Source organism: Hyla sarda, chromosome 10 (genome assembly GCF_029499605.1).
Source record: "Hyla sarda isolate aHylSar1 chromosome 10, aHylSar1.hap1, whole genome shotgun sequence".
NCBI lineage: Eukaryota > Metazoa > Chordata > Amphibia > Anura > Hylidae > Hyla > Hyla sarda.
The window spans coordinates 35,107,185-35,127,952 of record NC_079198.1 but is presented as its reverse complement, the minus strand read 5'-3'; the positions used below and the strand labels follow the sequence as shown (position 1 = coordinate 35,127,952).

At 43.9% G+C, this 20,768-nt stretch overlaps 1 protein-coding gene across 3 annotated transcripts in view; it reads left to right on the top strand.

Moving 5' to 3' along the window:
- Positions 1 to 20,768, top strand: part of GRIK4 (glutamate ionotropic receptor kainate type subunit 4) — a 454,975-nt gene that overhangs the window by 261,126 nt on the left and 173,081 nt on the right. For all 3 annotated transcript variants that reach the window (XM_056543987.1, XM_056543989.1, XM_056543988.1), the window contains exon 5: positions 4,948 to 5,113. In XM_056543987.1, coding sequence (XP_056399962.1) covers positions 4,948 to 5,113 — 166 coding nt within the window. The remainder of the gene's footprint in view (positions 1 to 4,947; positions 5,114 to 20,768) is intronic.

The window sequence follows — 20,768 nt, the reverse complement described above, 5'->3', positions numbered from 1 at the left end:
CCCCAAAAAGCGTAAAAAAATTTTTTATAGACATATTTGGTATCGCCGCGTGCGTAAATGTCCAAACTATTAAAATAAAATGTTAATGATCCCGTACGGTGAACGGCGTGAACGAAAAAAAATTAAAAAAGTCCAAAATTCCTACTTTTTTAATACATTTTATTTAAAAAAAAAATTATAAAAAATGTATTAAAAGTTTTTTATATGCAAATGTGGTATAAAAGAAAAGTACAGATCATGGCGCAAAAAATGAGCCCCCATACCGCCACTTATACGGAAAAATAAAAAAGTTAGAGGTCATCAAAATAAAGGGATTATAAACGTACTAATTTGGTTAAAAAGTTTGTGATTTTTTTAAGCGCAACAATAATATAAAAGTATATAATAATGGGTATCATTTTAATCGTATTGACCCTCAGAATAAAGAACACATGTCATTTTTACCATAAATTGTACGGCGTGAAAACAAAACCTTCCAAAATTAGCAAAATTGCGTTTTTCGTTTTAATTTCCCCACAAAAATAGTGTTTTTTGGTTGCGCCATACATTTTATGATATAATGAGTGATGTCATTACAAAGGACAACTGGTCGCGCAAAAAACAAGCCCTCATACTAGTCTGTGGATGAAAATATAAAAGAGTTATGATTTTTAGAAGGCGAGGAGGAAAAAATGAAAACGTAAAAATTAAATTGTCTGAGTCCTTAAGGCCAAAATGGGCTGAGTCCTTAAGGGGGGTTATCCAGGAAAATACTTTTTTTTTTTAATACCAACTGGCTCCAGAAAGTTAAACAGATTTGTAAATTACTTCTATTAAAAAATATCAATCCTTTCAGCACTTATGAGCTGCTGAAGTTGAGTTGTTATTTTCTGTCTAAGTGCTCTCTGATGACATGTGTCTCGGGAACCGCCCAGTTTAGAAGAAAATCCCCATAGCAAACCTCTTCTACTCTGTGCAGCTCCCGAGACAAGCAGAGATGTCAGCAGAGAGCACTGTTGCCAGAGAGAAAACAACAACTCAACTTCAGCAGCTGATAATTATTGAAAGGATTAAGATCTTTTTAATAGAAGTAATTTACAAATCTGTTTAACTTTCTGGAGCCAGTTGATATAAAAATAAAGTTTTTTCCTGGAATACCCCTTTAATTAAAGGAGTACTCTGATTTAAAAATGTATACCCCCCAAATGTCCCCCATGGCTGTACCTCTCGCCATGTACTTTTTACTCCAATCGGTCAAGCCTTTCTCCCGGTGTGGTGCTCGGTATTTCATGGCACTTCCTGGTTATGGTGGTGTGGAGGATGAAGTAAAAATCGTCATCCCCATGCTGCTTTGCTGCAAGTTCCTGTCCCTCCGTGCCTCCCTTCTCCGCAACCCCTCTCCTCCCTCCTGCTCTCACCTCCCTAATAATGTCAATAGTAATGCCGCCCATGCCCCTAACCCCACCCCCATCATCCGTGTCTCCCTACCCCTCCATTCCCTAGCTACAATATGAAGATAACTAACTTGCTACTAGAATATCCCTGGTAGTTACACCAGCGTAACTATCAGGGATATCATTGGACTACAGATGACCGATCCCGGGATGCGCAGTGCGCAGGCACGTCAGGCGCAGGACCTTGCCCACTATGTAAAACTTACTAAGTATTTTTGAGAATATCCCTGGTAGTTACAACAGCGTAACTATCAGGGATATCATTGGCCTAAAGAGATCACATGTACGGTCCCGGGAAAAGATTAGTGCGCAGGCGCGTCCGGCTCGCGCTGATAGGCTAGGGGCATTGTGAGGTGTTTGCACAGCCCAGCGAATGACGGCTGTGCAAACGAAGATTGTATGAATATGTAAATGGTGGGAGTGATCGAGTCGTGGCTAGGGGGGCCAGCATAGAGCGGGGAGGATCCTGAACAAGGTGACGTTTCGTTACCAAGATGGCTGCGGCCCGGGAATTAAATTCATAATTGTGACAGACAGCCTGTACTTCCGGATTTCGGAAAAGTCGGGGATGCGTGGAAGTAAGACAACTGAGGTAATTGAGGTTGTTATATAACTTATTGCTGACTTTACAATGGGATAAGATACGTTTGCTTTAGAGTATTCCTTTAATTTCTACAACTTTTCTTTTTTAGAAATACGGCCGACTAAAATGAGAACCAAATACTTACCAAAATACATATAGTACAGAGGAATAAACTGGGACTCTTGAGAATGAATATAAATGTAATAACCATTTACTCTACCGCCCAATAACACCTACCATGCACCATTTATAATACTGGTGTTTTCTGATGTGACAGAGGGTCTTTTGGCGGTCTTTAGAAACCAGAGCCCAAGTACATGCAAGCCATGTATTTCAGCAATGTCACATAGCCCTTTATCTCTAAAGTAACTATATAGTTCAAGCAGCTTTCATCAAGAAATATGAAATCCTGGGACCAGCCTATAACAGATTAATGAGACTATATTATATTTTTCTTGTACAAACTGTATAGCAAAATCGTGTTATAGACCATGCTAAATAAAAGGCTAACAGAAAGCATTGTGTGGTTGTGATTATTAATCTATAAGATTAATAATCACACGGAGATGACAGCTGCCAAAAAAGGTTCACTCAACTCCTGTCACATCATATGATCAGAAGATTCTGCTCAGACATACCCCTCCTACATTTTCTCAACAAGACTTGAATAAATGTACAGTGCAGGAATTACTTTAGTAGAATTCTAGTGGCAACATAAAAAGACATTTCCCCTGTCATTGCTGAAATATAATCAGTTTAGGAGCATGCTGGTTTTCATGAATGCTTGATCATGGAGAGCAAGGCTAATACAAAAGAAGTGAGAGCGAATCTACACAGGGCTGAATTTGTTTCGTATGTTGTCTGGAAATTTGTGCATGTAAAATCGGATGACAGTAACAGGCTTGTAAATGAAATTTTACAAATCTTTTCAATATGATTCAGACTGTACAAGTAATCTTGTACAATACAAAGCCAAATCCAGAAGTGTCACATGCCGAATTTGCTGTGGATTTGCTGCAGACTTGATTACCTCCTCATGTTTGCTCACCCTAAAGCCAGATTCATACAAGATTAATGCAACCACATTTCGGTACCTGTACACCTATGTGTTTACGATAAATGTGAAATCTTTTATACCATGTTATCTAGCATTCTGAACTCCCTCTCCCTCCCCAAACTACTGTCCCCAGCTCCTTGGATGATCGGCCCCATGCCAACTGGGTGAGAGTTCCTACACTCGCTAAGTATAAGGGGCACCAGGAGGCTAGGTCAGCAACACAAGGAGACATCAGGAACAAATAAACAATGGAATAGTCAGGGGGCAGGCAGAATTTAGGTAGGGCAGGTCAGCTCAGGACAACAGTTATACAGACACAAAAATGTGTTTGTATTATACAAGTGTAAACCAGTCAGTAATTCAAACTTTATTAGCTGTTAGTGGCCACTAGTGTTGAGCGGCATAGGCCATATTCGAATTCGCGAATATTCGCGAATATATGGACGAATATTCGTCATATATTCGCGAATATTCGCATATTCGTTATAGTCTCGTTTTATTTTCGCATATGCGAACATTCGCGTATGCGAAAATTAACATAAGCGGATATTAACATGCAAAATTAGAACACGCGAAAATTCGCATATGCGAAAATTAGCACATGCGAATTTTCGTATATGCGAATTTTCGCACGCCAGTCTCACACAGTAGTATTACAGCCTTCTTTACACCACACAAGCTGGAAGCAGAGAGGGGTGATCACTGTGATGTGTACTGTGAAATAAAAAAAAAACAAAAACAAACGAATATTCGTAATTACGAATATATAGCGCTATATTCGCGAAATTCGCGAATTCGCGAATATGCGATATTCGCGAATAATATTCGAATTGCGAATATTCGTGAGCAACACTAGTGGCCACTGCTCTATCACATCATATACTTTTATATCAGCTGAGATAAATACATGTGAGATAGATACAAAGATATGGTATATCCCAAAATATGAACTACCGTATATACTTGAGTATAAGCCGAGTTTTTCAGAACGATTTTTCGTGCTGAAAACTCCCCCCTCGGCTTATACCCGAGTGAACTCTCCACCGGTCAATCCCTTTAACCTGTGGACCTCCAGATGTTGCAAAACTACAACTCCCAGCATGCCCGGACAGCCATCGACCACTGTGGCCTTCGTCATCATCCAGACCCCACCTTTAATTTACTACTCACCTCCCCTCGGTGGGAAGGAAGGGTGAGCTGGTCCGGGCCATCTATGCTGCAGGGACCGTCCGGTGGGGAGGGTTAGTCGTTCCGGGCTGTCCATTTTCACCCTCCCGGTGAAAATGGACAGCCCGTAACGACTAACCCTCCTCACCGGACGGGTCTCCGCTCCGGGCCTGCCCCGGCCTAGTGACATTGCCTTGACAAGGTCCGCAGGTTGAGGTCCGCAGATTGAAGACCACTGGGGATTGACAGGCGGTGATGATGACAGGAGTCTGGATAATGACAGGGGAAGGGGGATGAGGACAGGGTGATGATGACGGGGGTGAAAATGACAGGGTGATGATGACTGGGGTGATAATAACGGGGGTCTGGATGATGACAGGGGGGATGATGACAGGGGGGGATTATGTATTTTCCGACCCTAGGCTTATAGTCGAATCAATAACTTTTCCTGGGTTTTTGGGGTGAAATTAGGGGCCTCGGCTTATATTCAGGTCGGCTTATACTCGAGTATATACGGTAGTGTCCAAAGTGTTTTTGTTATATAACTTGCTGTATAAAAATAATATAACCTCCAAAGTCTGTAATGTATATAATTTTTTCCCCTTTTATTCTGTGTCTCGGCTTCTCACATATTGTACTCACTAGCCAATCCTCCATCCATTCTCCATTTCTTTAGTGCTAACTCTTTCTTCATGTGTTTTCATCAGGTACCTCACATAAAAGTATCACCTGAGGAATATTTAAGGTTTCAGTTTCAGAGATTCACCACTTTGAACCTTCATCCCAGCAACACGGACATCAGTGCCGCGATTGCAGCTCTACTTAATTTCTTCAACAGTACCACTGCCTGTCTTATCTGTGCCAAAGCAGAGTGTAAGTACTTGACACTATAATCAATTAACCGGCTGTCTCAATTGAATTGTCCCTATGTTACCTTTAAAAACAAACAAAGTTACTCGAATGTAAAGCATTATAAAATGTATTTTAGTTTCGTGATAAAAGTCACATTCAGATACTCTGCTGAGTACCTCGGTATGGCTAACATACACAAAGATATTACCAATAAGTAATGCCAGAGATTTTGTTACCACTGCAGTGCTTCTGGTTACATGTATTGTGGCATCATATCGATACATAACTGATTTGATTATTGGGGAAATTCTGATGGAAACGTTCAATTTACCTATTTACTTATAATTTGTTTTGTACTAGTTTAATAATCTCAAGGATGTAAAGGTGTATTAACACATTCAGGTTTTTAATTGCAATTATTGAATACACGACAAGGAATAGATATGAAAGGAGGTGAATCTAAGAGTCCTATTGCAAAGCCTTACCGTGCTGTGTACGAGCGCAGATCTCATAGATCAGTGTTCTTTAGGGTACATTGACACAGGAAGGTGGGTTATCTGTGAGTTTCCCACTGCAGGCTCGAGTTTCTGGTTGCGGATTTCTGAGGTGGGATCTTCACAAACCAAAATCCACAGCAAATTGCATTGACCTCAATGGTGGTGCTGTAGATTTTCTGCTGGGGAAATTCTGCAGAAAACCCACCTTGGGAAAATAATGCACTGTACAAGGACCATGCGAGGAGGGCCACACAAAGGATCCCTGGATAGCTAGTGCAGTCCTTTGCAATAATTTTTTTGGAAGGCTAATCGCGTCCTTTTTACACAGGGCGATTATTGACCCACACAATTTATTTCTTATTTTTTAGCTGTTTATAGCTGAAAAAAAGGCTCAAAATACTGTGTGCTAACACGGCCTTAGACTGTGTTGTCTTTTAAGTTTCCACTTTCTTAGGTTTTATTCCCACATGGATTTTTGATGGTATAAATTTCCAAGCTTTCCAATGAATGTTCATATTTTGAGGCAGTAATAGCCTTGTTAAACTTGGGTTGTAGCCCAAACAATAGCTATAAACACATAAAAAAAAATGAAAAATAGTAAAAAAAACAAAAAAACTAAAACAAAATGAGGCTAGAAAAACAGTGTGTGAACATAGTCTCAAATTTAATAAATCTTGGTCAAAATTCCATGTGTGGTCTCTACTAATGATTTACATGGAGGAAAATCATGTTCTAATTTAATATAGATTGAATCAAAGCACCAAATAAGATTTTTATTTTTTGTACTTTTGCTCTAAATTGAAAGCTTAATAAATATTTAAAACATTGCTGCATTATACTGTTTATAATACATTTCTCTACAGTGCATACAGTGGTACATAAAATATTTTACTTCTCTATACTGTTATTGTTAAGAACGGGAAGTGACAAAGAATATTTATTTGGATCGGCAGCTTTGATTAAAAAGAAAAAGAATGTATAAAACTTGCTGTTTTTGACGTACAACACTTAGCATGAAGCTGTAGGTGTTTTACATCTGGAACAAAATGGTAAATTGATTGAAAGTACAATTAATTCCTACTGATTAACACAAGAAAAGTCAATGCCTGGTATTCTTTTATTTTTCCTTGTAGATGTCTAAAGGAGCAGTGAGCTCCACAGGTAGAATACAATACCTAATGAACAATAATAACCATATGCTGAACAATGAAGTCCGATTACCTGTCCAAATGAAAAATAAGTTGCTGAGAACATAAATGCATTTAAACACAACTTTATATGTAGCATATTAGCATATTATTCATGTTTTTTAAAGCATAAATTATAACAAATGAGTGTGTATAAAATCAATGTAAGGGCCCTAGTACAAAGCCAGTATGGTGGCACACCCTATGACTATGTACTATAAAGGCTTAAGACTCCATATAGACCCAGAATAGGGTGGTGCTGTTTCCTACAAGAAATGCATCTAGTGGACTATAAATCCATAATAGGGCATTTGATGGAGCATGGGCATGGTCTGACAAATGATTGTATCCCCAAAAACCTCCATGTGCCCTGTATGATATTAGAGGAATTGTTACGCCGAGCGCTCCGGGTCCCCGCTCCTCCCCGGAGCGCTCACACCGTTCCCCTGTTCGCAGCGCCCGGGTCAGACCCGCTGACCGGGTGCGCTGCGATAATGTCCCTAGCCGGGATGCGATTCGCGATGCGGGACGCGCCCGCTCGCGGTGCGCATCCCGACCCGCTTACCAGACTCGCTCCCCGTCTGTGCTGTCCCGGCGTGCGCGGCCCCATTCCCTAGGGCGCGCGCGCGCCGGTTCTTTGCGATTTAAAGGGCCGGTGCGCCACTGATTGGCACATGGTTTTTAATTAGTGTGTTCACATGTGCACTTCCCTATATTACCTCACTTCCTCTGCACTTCCTTGCCGGATCTTGTTGCCATTGTGCCAGTGAAAGCGTTCCTTGTGTATCCCTAGCCAGTGTTCCAGACCTCTTGCCGTTGCCCTTGACTACAATCCTTGCTGCCTGCCCTGGCCTTTTGCTACGTCCGACCCTGCTCTTGTCTAATCCCTTGTACCGCGCCTATCTCAGCAGTCAGAGAGGTTGAGCCATTGCCGGTGGATACGACCTGGTTGCTACCGCCGCTGCAAGACCATCCCGCTTTGCGGCGGGCTCTGGTGAAAACCAGCAGCAACTTAGAACCGGTCCACCGACACGGTCCACGCCAATCCCTTTCTGACACAGAGGATCCACCTCCAGCCTGCCAAATCCTGACAGTAGATCCAGCCATGGATCCCGCTGAGGTCCCGCTGCCAGTTGTCGCTGACCTTACCACGCTGGTCGCCCAGCAGTCGCAACAGATAGCGCAACAAGGCCACCAGCTGTCTCAACTGACTGTGATGCTACAGCAGCTTCTACCACAGCTTCAGCAACCATCTCCTCCGCCAGCTCTTGCACCTCCTCCGCAGCGAGTGGCCACATCCAGCCTGCGTTTATCATTACCGGACAAGTTTGATGGGGACTCTAAACTTTGCCGTGGTTTTCTCTCGCAATGTTCCCTGCATTTGGAGAAGATGTCGGACCAATTTCCAACTGAAAGGTCAAAGGTGGCTTTCGTGGTCAGTCTTCTGTCTGGGAAAGCCCTGTCATGGGCCACACCGCTCTGGGACCACAATGATCCTGTCACTGCCTCTGTACACTCTTTCTTCACAGAGATTCGAAGTGTCTTCGAGGAACCAGCCCGAGCCTCTTCTGCCAAGACTGCCCTGCTGAACCTGGTCCAGGGTAATTCTTCAGTAGGCGAGTATGCCATCCAATTCCGTACTCTCGCTTCCGAATTGTCCTGGAATAACGAGGCCCTCTGCGCGACCTTCAAAAAAGCCCTATCCAGTAACATCAAAGATGTGCTGGCCGCACGAGAAATCCCTGCTAACCATCATGAACTTATTCATCTGGCCACCCGCATTGACATGCGTTTTTCCGAAAGACGTCAGGAGCTCCGCCAGGATATGGACTTTGTTCACACGAGGCGGTTTCTCTCCCCGGCTCCTCTCTTCTCTGGTCCGCTGCAATCTGTTCCTGTGCCTTCCGCCGTGGAGGCTATGCAAGTAGACCGGTCTCGCCTGACACCTCAAGAGAGGACATGCCGCCGCAATGAGAACCTATGCCTGTACTGTGCCAGTACCGAACACTTCTTGAAGGATCGCCTATCCGACCTCCACGTCAGGAAAGACGCACTCCGATTCCGCACAAAGGTGAGACAGCTCTAGGTGTAAACTTTGCTTCTCCACGTCTTACTGTGCCTGTGCGGATTTCTTCTTCTAACTTCTCCTTCTCAGCCTTGGCCTTCTTGGATTACGGATCTGCAGGAAATTTTATTTTGGCCTCTTTCGTTAACAGGTTCAACATCCCATTGACCAGTCTCGCCAGACCCCTCAACATCGCCTCTGTTAATGGTGAAAGATTGGACTGTACTGTGCATTACCGCACAGAACCCCTCTTAATGTGCATTGGACCCCATCACGAAAAGATAGAATTTCTGGTACTTTCTAACTGCACCTCTGAAATTCTTCTTGGACTACCTTGGCTGCAACGCCATTCCCCTACCCTTGACTGGACCACCGGGGAAATCAAGAACTGGGGTACTTCTTGCCACAAAAAATGCCTTATGTCTGCTTCCAGTCCTGCCAGTCAAAACCCTATGGCTCCTCCGATACCAGGTCTCCCCAAGGCCTATCTGGACTATGCTGATGTTTTTTGCAAAAAACAAGCAGAGACTTTGCCTCCTCACAGGCCTTATGACTGTCCTATTGATCTCCTCCCTGGTACTACTCCACCCCGGGGCAGAATCTATCCTCTGTCTGCTCTGGAAACACAAGCCATGACGGAGTACATCCAAGAAAATTTAAAAAGGGGATTTATCCGCAAGTCTTCCTCCCCTGCCGGAGCAGGGTTCTTCTTTGTCTCCAAAAAAGATGGTTCCTTACGACCAAGCATTGATTACCGCGGTCTTAATAAAATCACTATAAAAAACCGCTATCCCCTGCCTCTTATCTCGGAACTCTTTGACCGCCTACGTGGCGCCAACATCTTTACCAAATTGGATTTAAGAGGTGCATATAATCTCATCCACATCAGGGAAGGGGACGAGTGGAAGACCGCGTTTAACACCAGAAATGGACACTTTGAATATCTGGTTATGCCCTTTGGGCTTTGCAACGCCCCTGCCGTCTTCCAGGACTTTGTAAATTACATTTTTCGTGATTTATTATATACCTGTGTTGTGGTCTACCTGGACGATATTTTGATTTTTTCTTCTAACCTAGAAGAACACCGCCGACATGTCCGCATGGTTCTTCAGAGACTCCGGGACAATCAGTTATATGCCAAGATGGAGAAATGTCTCTTTGAATGCCAATCGCTTCCCTTCCTAGGATATTTATTCTCTGGCCAGGGACTCCAAATGGACCCGGACAAACTATCAGCCTTGTTGGATTGGCCACGCCCCTCTGGACTCCGAGCTATCCAACGTTTCTTGGGGTTTGCCAATTACTACAGACAATTTATTCCACATTTTTCCACCATTGTGGCCCCAATTGTGGCCCTAACCAAGAAAAACGCCAACCCTAAGTCCTGGTCTCCTCAAGCGGAAGAGGCGTTCAACCGTCTCAAAACTGCCTTTTCTTCTGCTCCCGTACTCTCCAGACCTGATCCATCTAAACCCTTCTCACTGGAGGTAGACGCCTCCTCAGTGGGAGCTGGAGCTGTACTCCTACAGAAAAATTCTTCCGGACATGGTGTTACTTGTGGTTTCTTTTCTAGGACCTTCTCTCCAGCGGAGAAAAACTACTCCATTGGTGATCGAGAACTACTGGCCCTCGAGGAATGGAGGCACCTGCTGGAGGGGTCCAAATACCCAGTTATTATATACACTGATCACAAGAATCTCTCTTATCTTCAGTTTGCCCAACGGCTGAACCCTCGCCAGGGTATGTGGTCGTTGTTCTTTGCCCGTTTTAACTTTGAGATTCATTTTCGCCCCGCTGACAAGAACATTAGGGCTGACGCCCTCTCTCGTTCCTCGGATGCCTCTGAAATGGAAGCCTCCCCGCAACACATTATTCCTCCTGACTGTCTGATCTCTGCCTCCCCAGCTTCCATCAGACAAACTCCTCCTGGAAAGACCTTCGTTCCTCCACGCCAGCGCCTCAGGATTCTCAGGTGGGGACACTCCTCACACCTCGCCAGCCATGCTGGCGTAAAAAAATCCGTCCTGCTCATCTCTCGTTTTTATTGGTGGCCTACCCTGGAAGCAGATGTTGCTGATTTTGTTCGGGCTTGTACAGTCTGTGCCCGGGACAAGACTCCTCGCCAGAAGCCTGCCGGTCTCCTTCATCCTCTGCCTGTTCCTGAGCTACCATGGTCTCAGATTGCTATGGACTTTATTACAGACTTACCTTTATCCCGTGGCAACACAGTTATTTGGGTGGTCGTTGATCGTTTCTCCAAGATGGCACATTTTATTCCTCTTCCAGGTCTTCCTTCTGCGCCTCAGTTGGCGAAACATTTTTTTGTGCACATTTTTCGCCTTCACAGGCTTCCTACGCATATCGTCTTCGATAGAGGCGTTCAATTTGTGTTGAAATTCTGGAGGGCCCTCTGTAATCAGCTTAAAATCAAATTAAACTGTTCGTCTTCCTATCATCCCCAATCCAATGGGCAAGTGGAGAGAGTTAATCAGGTTCTTGGTGACTATTTGCGACATTTTGTTTCCTCCCGCCAGGATGACTGGGCCGATCTCCTACCATGGGCGGAATTCTTGTACAATTTCAAAGTCTTTGAGTCCTCCGCTAAATCCCCATTCTTTGTGGTGTACGGCCGTCACCCTCTTCCCCCCCTCCCCACTCCCACGCCTTCTGGTTTGCCCGCTGTTGATGAGGTGACTCGGGACTTCTCCACCATCTGGAAAGAGACTCAAAGTTCTCTCATACAGGCCTCATCCCGGATGAAGAAACATGCCGACAAAAAAAGAAGAACTCCTCCTGTTTTTTCTCCTGGAGACAAAGTGTGGCTCTCCGCCAAGTATATTCGCTTCCGTGTCCCCAGTTATAAACTGGGACCACGTTATCTTGGACCTTTTAAAATCAAATGCCAAATCAACCCTGTCTCCTACAAACTCCTTCTTCCTCCTACTCTCCGTATTCCCAATTCTTTTCATGTCTCTCTCCTTAAACCAGTTATCCTTAACCGCTTCTCTACTAAGGTTGTTGCTCCTACTCCTGTCTCTGGGTCCTCAGACATCTTCTCGGTTAAAGATTCTGGCATCCAAGACGGTAAGAGGTAAAAAAAAATTTCTTGTAGATTGGGAGAATTGCGGCCTGGAGGAGAGGTCATGGGAACCCGAGGACAACATCCTTGACAAGGACCTTATCTACAAATTTTCAGGTTCTAAAAAGAGGGGGAGACCCAAGGGGGGGGGGGTACTGTTACGCCGAGCGCTCCGGGTCCCAGCTCCTCCCCGGAGCGCTCACAGCGTTCCCCTGTTCGCAGCGCCTCGGTCAGACCCGCTGACCGGGTGCGCTGCGATAATGTCCCTACCCGGGATGCGATTCGCGATGCGGGACGCGCCCGCTCGCGGTGCGCATCCCGACCCGCTTACCAGACTCGCTCCCCATCTGTGCTGTCCCGGCGCGCGCGGCCCAGCTCCCTAGGGCGCGCGCGCGCGCCGGTTCTTTGTGATTTAAAGGGCCGGTGCGCCACTGATTGGCGCATGGTTTTTAATAAGTGTGTTCACATGTGCACTTCCCTATATTACCTCACTTCCTCTGCACTTCCTTGCCGGATCTTGTTGCCATTGTGCCAGTGAAAGCGTTCCTTGTGTATCCCTAGCCAGTGTTCCAGACCTCTTGCCGTTGCCCCTGACTACGATCCTTGCTGCCGGCCTTGATCTTCTGCTACGTCCGACCCTGCTCTTGTCTAATCCCTTGTACCGCGCCTATCTCAGCAGTCAGAGAGGTTGAGCCGTTGCCGGTGGATGCGACCTGGTTGCTACCGCCGCTGCAAGACCATCCCGCTTTGCGGCGGGCTCTGGTGAAAACCAGTAGCAACTTAGAACCGGTCCACCGACACGGTCCACGCCAATCCCGCTCTGACACAGAGGATCCACCTCCAGCCTGCCAAATCCTGAAAGGAATGCAGAAGAACTCTGTGGCTCCATAGACTTGTATGGGTGCCGTATTACAACATTGTGCAACTTGGAGCTTGTATGAAGCCACACAGCTGCGTAAATGAAATATAGAGACCACTAAAACCTTTCTATACACGGGCAGTGTCTGGTTCTGGTATTGAAAAATATATTGGAGACTACAGAAAGTAAATGTTAGAACATGATATTTTCATTCTTTTCTTTATAAACTGCAACAATATTATTATGTCATACTTTTTATTAGTTACTATTGTAACTTATGTCACTCTGCACTTAAACATTTTAGACACAAGTAATATCTGTAGTATTAGTTCAACTTTGTGATGTCATATCTATAAGGCAGTATTTTGGTCAGTATTTTTTAGCTAAAACCAGGAGTGGGTCCAAAACACATGACAAATCTGCAAATATTTCCATTATAGTTTTCTCTCTCTGCATCGATTCCACTCCACTGTATCAGTTTTGGCTTAAAATATTGATCAAAATACTGTGTGTGAACCTGGCCTAAATGTGTTTGAAAAACTGAATTCAGCCAATTGCTTCTACTGTGCAGGTAGCGAGATTGATATTATAATTTTATTGCAAATTTACTAAACTCTTTAGATTTTGGAAGGGCAGTTTTCATTCAGTACATGTGTTGCTCCAAGTTTTAGTTACTTAATGTATACTTGTGTACAGATTTGGACATTCCATCATTTGGCCCATAAAGTTAGTAAAAGCTTGGAAAAACAATAATTTTAATTCATAAAGAAAAAATCTCTCAAGCTTTAATTTGCATGAGTTAAAATACAGATATGTTACAATGTTTTCAATGTGTAGTTTCTATAAGAAAATTATTTTTTTCAACTTTACCAAGGCCTCATTCACATCAGCGTTCAAGCTCCGTTCACTGTATCTGTTAAAATAGCAGGAAAAGCAGGGAGAAAAACAGACAGGCCCAGTCAAAAAAATGGGATCTGTCAGAATGTACTTTGTTTTTTGTGCCAGGAATGCACCCAGTTCAGGAGCTCTTGAATGGTGCTCCATTATCTTATCTCATAATGTTATCTCCTAGAGAATAGTAAGCTGAGCAGTGAGGGGGCTGACCTCTGGGATGTTAACCAATCACAAGAGCACAGAAAAATAATAACCCTAAATGAACGAAACATAATGTGCACCTGGCGCTCCATTCATTCTCTAGGGACTTTTGAACGTTGCTGAGTTCAACGCGCGATTTTTGTAATCAGTGGGGTCCAAGCAGTCAGGCCCCTAAAATCAGGGGTCTTGTAGTAATAAACTAAAGTAAAAATGTAATTGATTGATGTCAAATAAAGACAAAATAGCAGACTTGCAGATACAATACCTTTTGATGGCTAATAGAGATGAGCCAATTGAAAAATTAGATTCGGACGATTTACCAAATTTTCGGAAAAAAATTGGTTCGGTCCAAATTTATTTCCAGTGAATCTCTATTAAAAACGTCTATTTCTGGCTTACAGAGAGCCTCAATAGGGGTGTAGAACACTTTGCTTTGCTGTAACACGCATAGGGTAGGTGCTGGGTTAGTGAAAAAATACTGTTATTCAGTATGACATGCAGATTAGAGGCGTCGCTATTAGAATCACTGTCGCAGAGTGGCACAATGACAGAGCCTGGAGGCGGCATGAGTATAAGGACACCATATAGTGGCTGAATGACACAGTGTGGAGGTGGCGGCAGCATGAGGAGACCATATAGTGGCTGAATGACACAGTGTGGAGGTGGCGGCAGCATGAGGAGACCATATAGTGCCTGAATTACACAGCGTGGAGGTGGCGGCAGCATGAGTTGACCATATAGTGGCTGAATGATCCAGCCTGGAGGTGGCAACAGCCTGACGAGACCATAGGGCCTCACAATTGAAAAGATTAAAGATATTTTTTAACATTTAAATTGAAGATTTCAAATACATGAACCTAAAAAGTTTTATTTAATGTGCCAGCAGCATGAGGAGACCATATGGCGGTAGAGTGACACAGCCTGGAGGTGGCAGCAGTAAGAGGAGACCATAGAGTGGCTGAATGACACAGCCTTAAGGTGGCGGAATCAGGAGGAGACCATATAGTGGCTGAATGGCACAGCCTGGAGTTGATGGCAGCAAGAGGAGACCATTTAGTAGCTGAATGGCACAGCCTTGAGTTGGTGGCAGCAAGAGGAGACCATATAGTGGCTGAATGACACAGCCTGGAGATGGCGGAATCATGAGGAGACCATATAGTGGCAAAATGAGACAGACTGGAGGTGGCAGCAGCATGAGGAGAACATATGGTGGCAGAATGAGACAACCTGGAGGTGACAGCAGCATGAGGAGAACATATGGTGGCAGAATGAGACAGCCTGGAGGTGGCAGCAGCATGAGGAGAACATATGGTGGCAGTATGAGACAGCCTGGAGCTGGCATCAGCATGAGGAGAACATATGTTGGCAGAAAGAGACAGCCTGGAGGTGGCATCATCAGCATCAGGAGTCCTGAAATTGACCTGGTTACATAGTGGGGCGGTGGGTGGCAATACCAGTACCCGGTGATGAAGGTGGGTGAAAAAAGGAGAACTTGGCATAAGATGTGTGGCATCAGATGGGTGGCAGGATCAGAATAGTAGCTGAGGCAGGTAGGCAGAAGAAGACAGCCTCTTTTGTAAAAGTGTTAGTGTGCACAAGTAAGTATTCAGCATATGCATTACGTAAAACGTAACTTTTAATAATATTCTAATGATAAAATATATGTACCCAAAATTTATTTGAAATCAAACAAAAGAAAAGGTGTGCAAAAAACACCTTGTGCCACCTACGCCACCAGGGGTGGTCACAGGGGTGGTTGGCTGCTGATAGTCTGCATGCTGCATTTGATTCAGGGTCATCCCGCCCAACCCTTGTTCCCACCTTCCCAGGATTCCTTGCCCCATGTCTTCACATGTGGAACCGCCATTTTAGAAGCCCTGGAGCCTGGCTGCACTAAACGGAGTTTAATGAAGCAATTTTCAGCGATATTCACATTCGTTATGAATCACATTTCGGATTCATCAGATTCCATTTGCTCATCTCTAACCACCAGCATTCAAAAGTGACCAAAACAGACAAGTAGTCTGTGGTCACTACCTGCAGAACCACTCCTTTTTTGGGGGGTGTCTTGCTAATTGCCCATAATTTCCACCAGTTGTCTGTTCCATTTGCAGAACAGCATGTGAAATTGATTGTCAATTAATATTGCTTCCTGAGAGGACAGTGTGATTTCACAGAAGTGTGGTTGACTTGGAGTTACATTGTGGTGTTTAAGTGTTTCCTTTATTTTTTTGAGCAGTGTATAATGTTAATTAAACCGCATGGTCAATTACGTACATGTAAAAAAAAATAAAAAAAAAAATAAAAAAATTGCGTATTTTTGGTCACTTTGCAAACCCTAAAAAAATATGTATAAAAAGCGATGAAAAGGTCTCAACAAAACAAAAATGGTACCAATATAAACTTCAGATCATGTCACAAAAATGAGCCCTCATACCACCCCATATACAGAAAAATAAAAAGTTATAGGGGGTCAGAAGATGACAATTTTAACCCCTTAAGGACACATGACGTTCTCATACGACTCCATTTCCGAGTCCTTAAGGACACATGACGTATGAGAACGTCATGTGTTTTACCGGCCCCCCGCAACCATCTGGAGCGGAGCCGGTCCCCGATGCCTGCTGAAATCGTTCAGCAGGCATCGGGGCATATCGCCCAGGGGGGTCATTATGACCCCCCATGTCGGCGATGGCCGCAGATCGCTGGACAATTCAGTCCAGCGATCTGCGGCGGATTTCGGGTCAATCGGGTCTCCAGTGACCCGGTGACCCGGAATTATTGGCTGATCGGGGCCGTCAGAGACGGCCCCGAACAGCCAGAGCCAGCAAGGGTGAGGTGGCACTGGTGCCACCTCACGATCGCCCTGATTCGTCGGCCGGATTACCGGCCGACCAATCAGGGCGCCTGCTGCGGGTGTCACTCCCGCAAACGGCTCCGCCCCTCTTCCGGAGGACGTGAGCGGGTGCGGGACGTGCACCCCGGGTGCTGGGGACCCCGATCCCCGGCGCCCCTGTTGGGATCGGGGCCCCAGGAGCAGTGGCGGCGGCGGAGACGACGAGGGACTGACCTGGTGCAGCGAGGATCGTTGGAGGTGAGTGACAGCCTCCTGCTGTTGCTTAGCAACAGCTCCCAGCATGCAAAAAGGGCATGCTGGGAGCTGTAGTTATGCAACAGCAGGAGGCAGACCACCACAACTCCCAGCATGCCCTTATGGGCATGCTGGGACTTGTAGTTTTGCAACAGCTGGAGGCATATTCTTTCTATGGAAAAGTGTACCTTCAGCTGTTGTGTAACTACAACTCCCAGCTTGCACAATCAGCTAAAGTGCATGCTGGGAGTTGTAGTGGTGCATCTGGTGGTTGCATAACTACAACTCCCAGCATGCCCGTTGGCTGTCGGTGACTGCTGAGAGTTGTAGTTTTGCAACAGCTGAAGGCACACTGAGTTAAGTAGCAAACCAGTGTGTCTCCAGCTGTTGCATAACTACAATCCCCAGCATCCCCAGCCAAAGTAGTATGCCTCCAGCTGTTGCATAACTACAACACCCAGCATGCCCTTCCGCTGTCCGTACATGCTGGGGGTTGTAGCTTTTGCAACAGCTGAAGGCACACTGGTTGCAAAACACTGAGTTTGTTACCAAACTCGGTGTTTCACAACCAGTGTGCCTCCAGCTGTTGCAAAACTACAACTCCCAGCATGCACTGATAGACCGTACATGCTGGGAGTTGTAGTTTTGCAACAGCTGGATGTCCCCCCCCCCCCCAATGTGAACGTACAGGGTACACTCACATGGGCGGAGGATTACAGTAAGTATCCGGCTGCAAGTTTGAGGTGCGGCAAAATTTCTGCCGCAGCTCAAACTGCCAGCGAGAAACTACTGTGAACCCCCCGCCCGTGTGACTGTACCCTAAAAACACTACACTACACTAACACACAATAAAATAAAAAGTAAAAAACACTACATATACACATTCCCCTACACAGCCCCCCTCCCCTCCCCAATAAAAATGAAAAACGTCTGGTACGCCACTGTTTCCAAAACGGAGCCTCCAGCGGTTGCAAAACTACAACTCCCAGCATGAACTGGAGTTGTAGTTGTACATGCTGGGAGTTGTAGTTTTGCAACAGCTGGATTTCCCCCCCCCCCCCCAATGTGAACGTACAGGGTACACTCACATGGGCGGAGGATTACAGTAAGTATCCGGCTGCAAGTTTGAGCTGCGTCAAATTTTCTGCCGTAGCTCAAACTGCCAGCGAGAAACTACTGTGAACCCCCGCCCGTGCGACTGTACCCTAAAAACACTACACTAAACTAACACAAAATAAAATAAAAAGTAAAAAACACTACATATACACATACCCCTATACAACCCCCCTCCCCAATAAAAATGAAAAACGTCTGGTACGCCACTGTTTCCAAAACGGAGCCTCCAGCTGTTGCAAAACAACTACTCCCAGTATTGCCAGATAGCCGTTGACTGTCCAGGCATGCTGGGAGTTTTACAACAGCTGGAGGCACCCTGTTTGGGAATTACTGGCGTAGAATACCCCTATGTCCACCCCTATGCAAGTCCCTAATTTAGGCCTCAAATGCGCATGGCGCTCTCACTTTGGAGCCCTGTCGTATTTCAAGGCAACAGTTTAGGGCCACATATGGGGTATCGCCGTACTCGGGAGAAATTGGGCTTCAAATTTTGGGGGGTATTTTCTGCTATTACCCTTTTAAAAAATGTAAAATTTTTGGGAAAACAAGCATTTTAGGTAAAAAAAATATATATTTTTTTACATATGCAAAAGTCGTGAAACACCTGTAGGGTATTAAGGTTCACATTACCCCTTGTTACGTTCCCCGAGGGGTCTAGTTTCCAAAATGGTATGCCATGTGTTTTTTTTTTGCTGTTCTGGCACCATAGGGGCTTCCTAAATGCGGCATGCCCCCAGAGCAAAATTTGCTTTCAAAAAGCCAAATGTGACTCCTTCTCTTCTGAGACCTGTAGTGCGCCAGCAGAGCACTTTTCACCCCCATATGGGGTGTTTTCTGTATCGGGAGAAATTGGGCTTCAAATTTTGGGGGGTATTTTCTGCTATTACCCTTTTTAAAAATGTAAAATTTTTGGGAAACCAAGCATTTTAGGTAAAAAAAATATATATTTTTTTTACATATGCAAAAGTCGTGAATCACCTGTAGGGTATTAAGGTTCACTTTACCCCTTGTTACGTTCCCTGAGGGGTCTAGTTTCCAAAATGGTATGCCATGTGTTTTTTTTTTGCTGTCCTGGCACCATAGGGGCTTCCTAAATGCGGCATGCCCCCCAAAAACCATTTGTCGCTCCTTCCCTTCTGAGCCCTCTACTGCGCCCGCCGAACAATTAACATAGACATATGAGGTATGTCCTTACTCGAGAGAAATTGGGTTTCAAATACAAGTAAAAATTTTCTCCTTTTTATCCCTTGCAAAAATTCAAAAATTGGGTCTACAAGAACATGCGAGTGTAAAAAATGAAGATTTTGAATTTTCTCCTTCACTTTGCTGCTATTCCTGTGAAACACCTAAAGGGTTAATACACTTACTGAATGTTTTTTTGAATACTTTAGGGGGTGTAGTTTTTATAATGGGGTCTTTTATGGGGTATTTCTAATATGAAGACCCTTCAAATCCACTTCAAAACTGAACTGGTCCCTGAAAAATAGTGAGTTTGAAAATTTTGTGAAAAATTTCAAAATTGCTACTGAACTTTGAAGCCCTATGGTGTCTTCCAAAAGTAAAAACTCATAAACTTTATGATGCAAACATAAAGTAGACATATTGTATATGTGAACCCAAAAAAAATATATTTTGAATATCCATTTTCCTTACAAGCTTCAAAGTTAGAAAAATGCAAAATTTTCATTTTTTTCATCATATTTTGGGATTTTTCACCAAGAAAGGATGCAAGTTACCATAAAATTTTACCACTAAGTTAAAGTAGAATATGTCACGAAAAAACAATCTTGGAATCAGAATGATAACTAAAAGCATTCCAGAGTTATTAATGTTTAAAGTGACAGTGGTCAGAATTGCAAAAAACGCTCCGGTCCTTAAGGTATAAAATGGCCTGGTCCTTAAGGGGTTAAACATAATAATTTTGGTGCATGTAGTTATCATATTTTTAAAGTAGTAAAATAAAATAAAACCTATAAAAATGATCCTTGTAACCGTATTGACCTACAGAATAAAGATACAGTGTCATTTGTACTGAAAAGTGCACTGCATAGAATCGGAAGCCCCCAAAATTTTCCCAAATTTTTTTTTTCAATTTTGCCCCACAAATATTTTTTTTTTCTGGTTTCACCGTAGATTTTGTGGTGAAATTATTAATGGTATTACAAAGTAAAATTAGTGGTGCAAAAAACAAGCTCTCATAGGTGGAAAATTTAAAGTGTTAGGATTTTTGCAAAAATGAAAAATGGCCTGAGAGGGAAGGGGTTACAGCACTTCAAGATTTCTAACCTTCAGCTAAGTAATAAAAGTGCTATTTCAATAGAAATACATTTTTATTGTAAGAATATTGCACACAGGTTTAGTATATTTGCATTAAATTCTTAGTGTAGAGGGTACGCATGTCCTCACTTTTTTTTTTTTAAACTTTTTTCTATTTTTCACAGAAACAGAACAAAGAAAGAAAACAAAAACATTAAACAATAAATCAAGATATTTATCTTGTAACTGAGAAATACTTTTTCAGTTATCATGTGGGTAGAGGTTTGAACAAACTGCATTAATATTGCAATAAAGCAATTGGTGAACAATTAGTGCAAGGACAAAAAAGTACTTTTTCAAGGGACAATGACCAAATCTATATTGCACTTTACTCCTAAGCTGTAATATCTTAAGCTGTATTCGAGAAACTT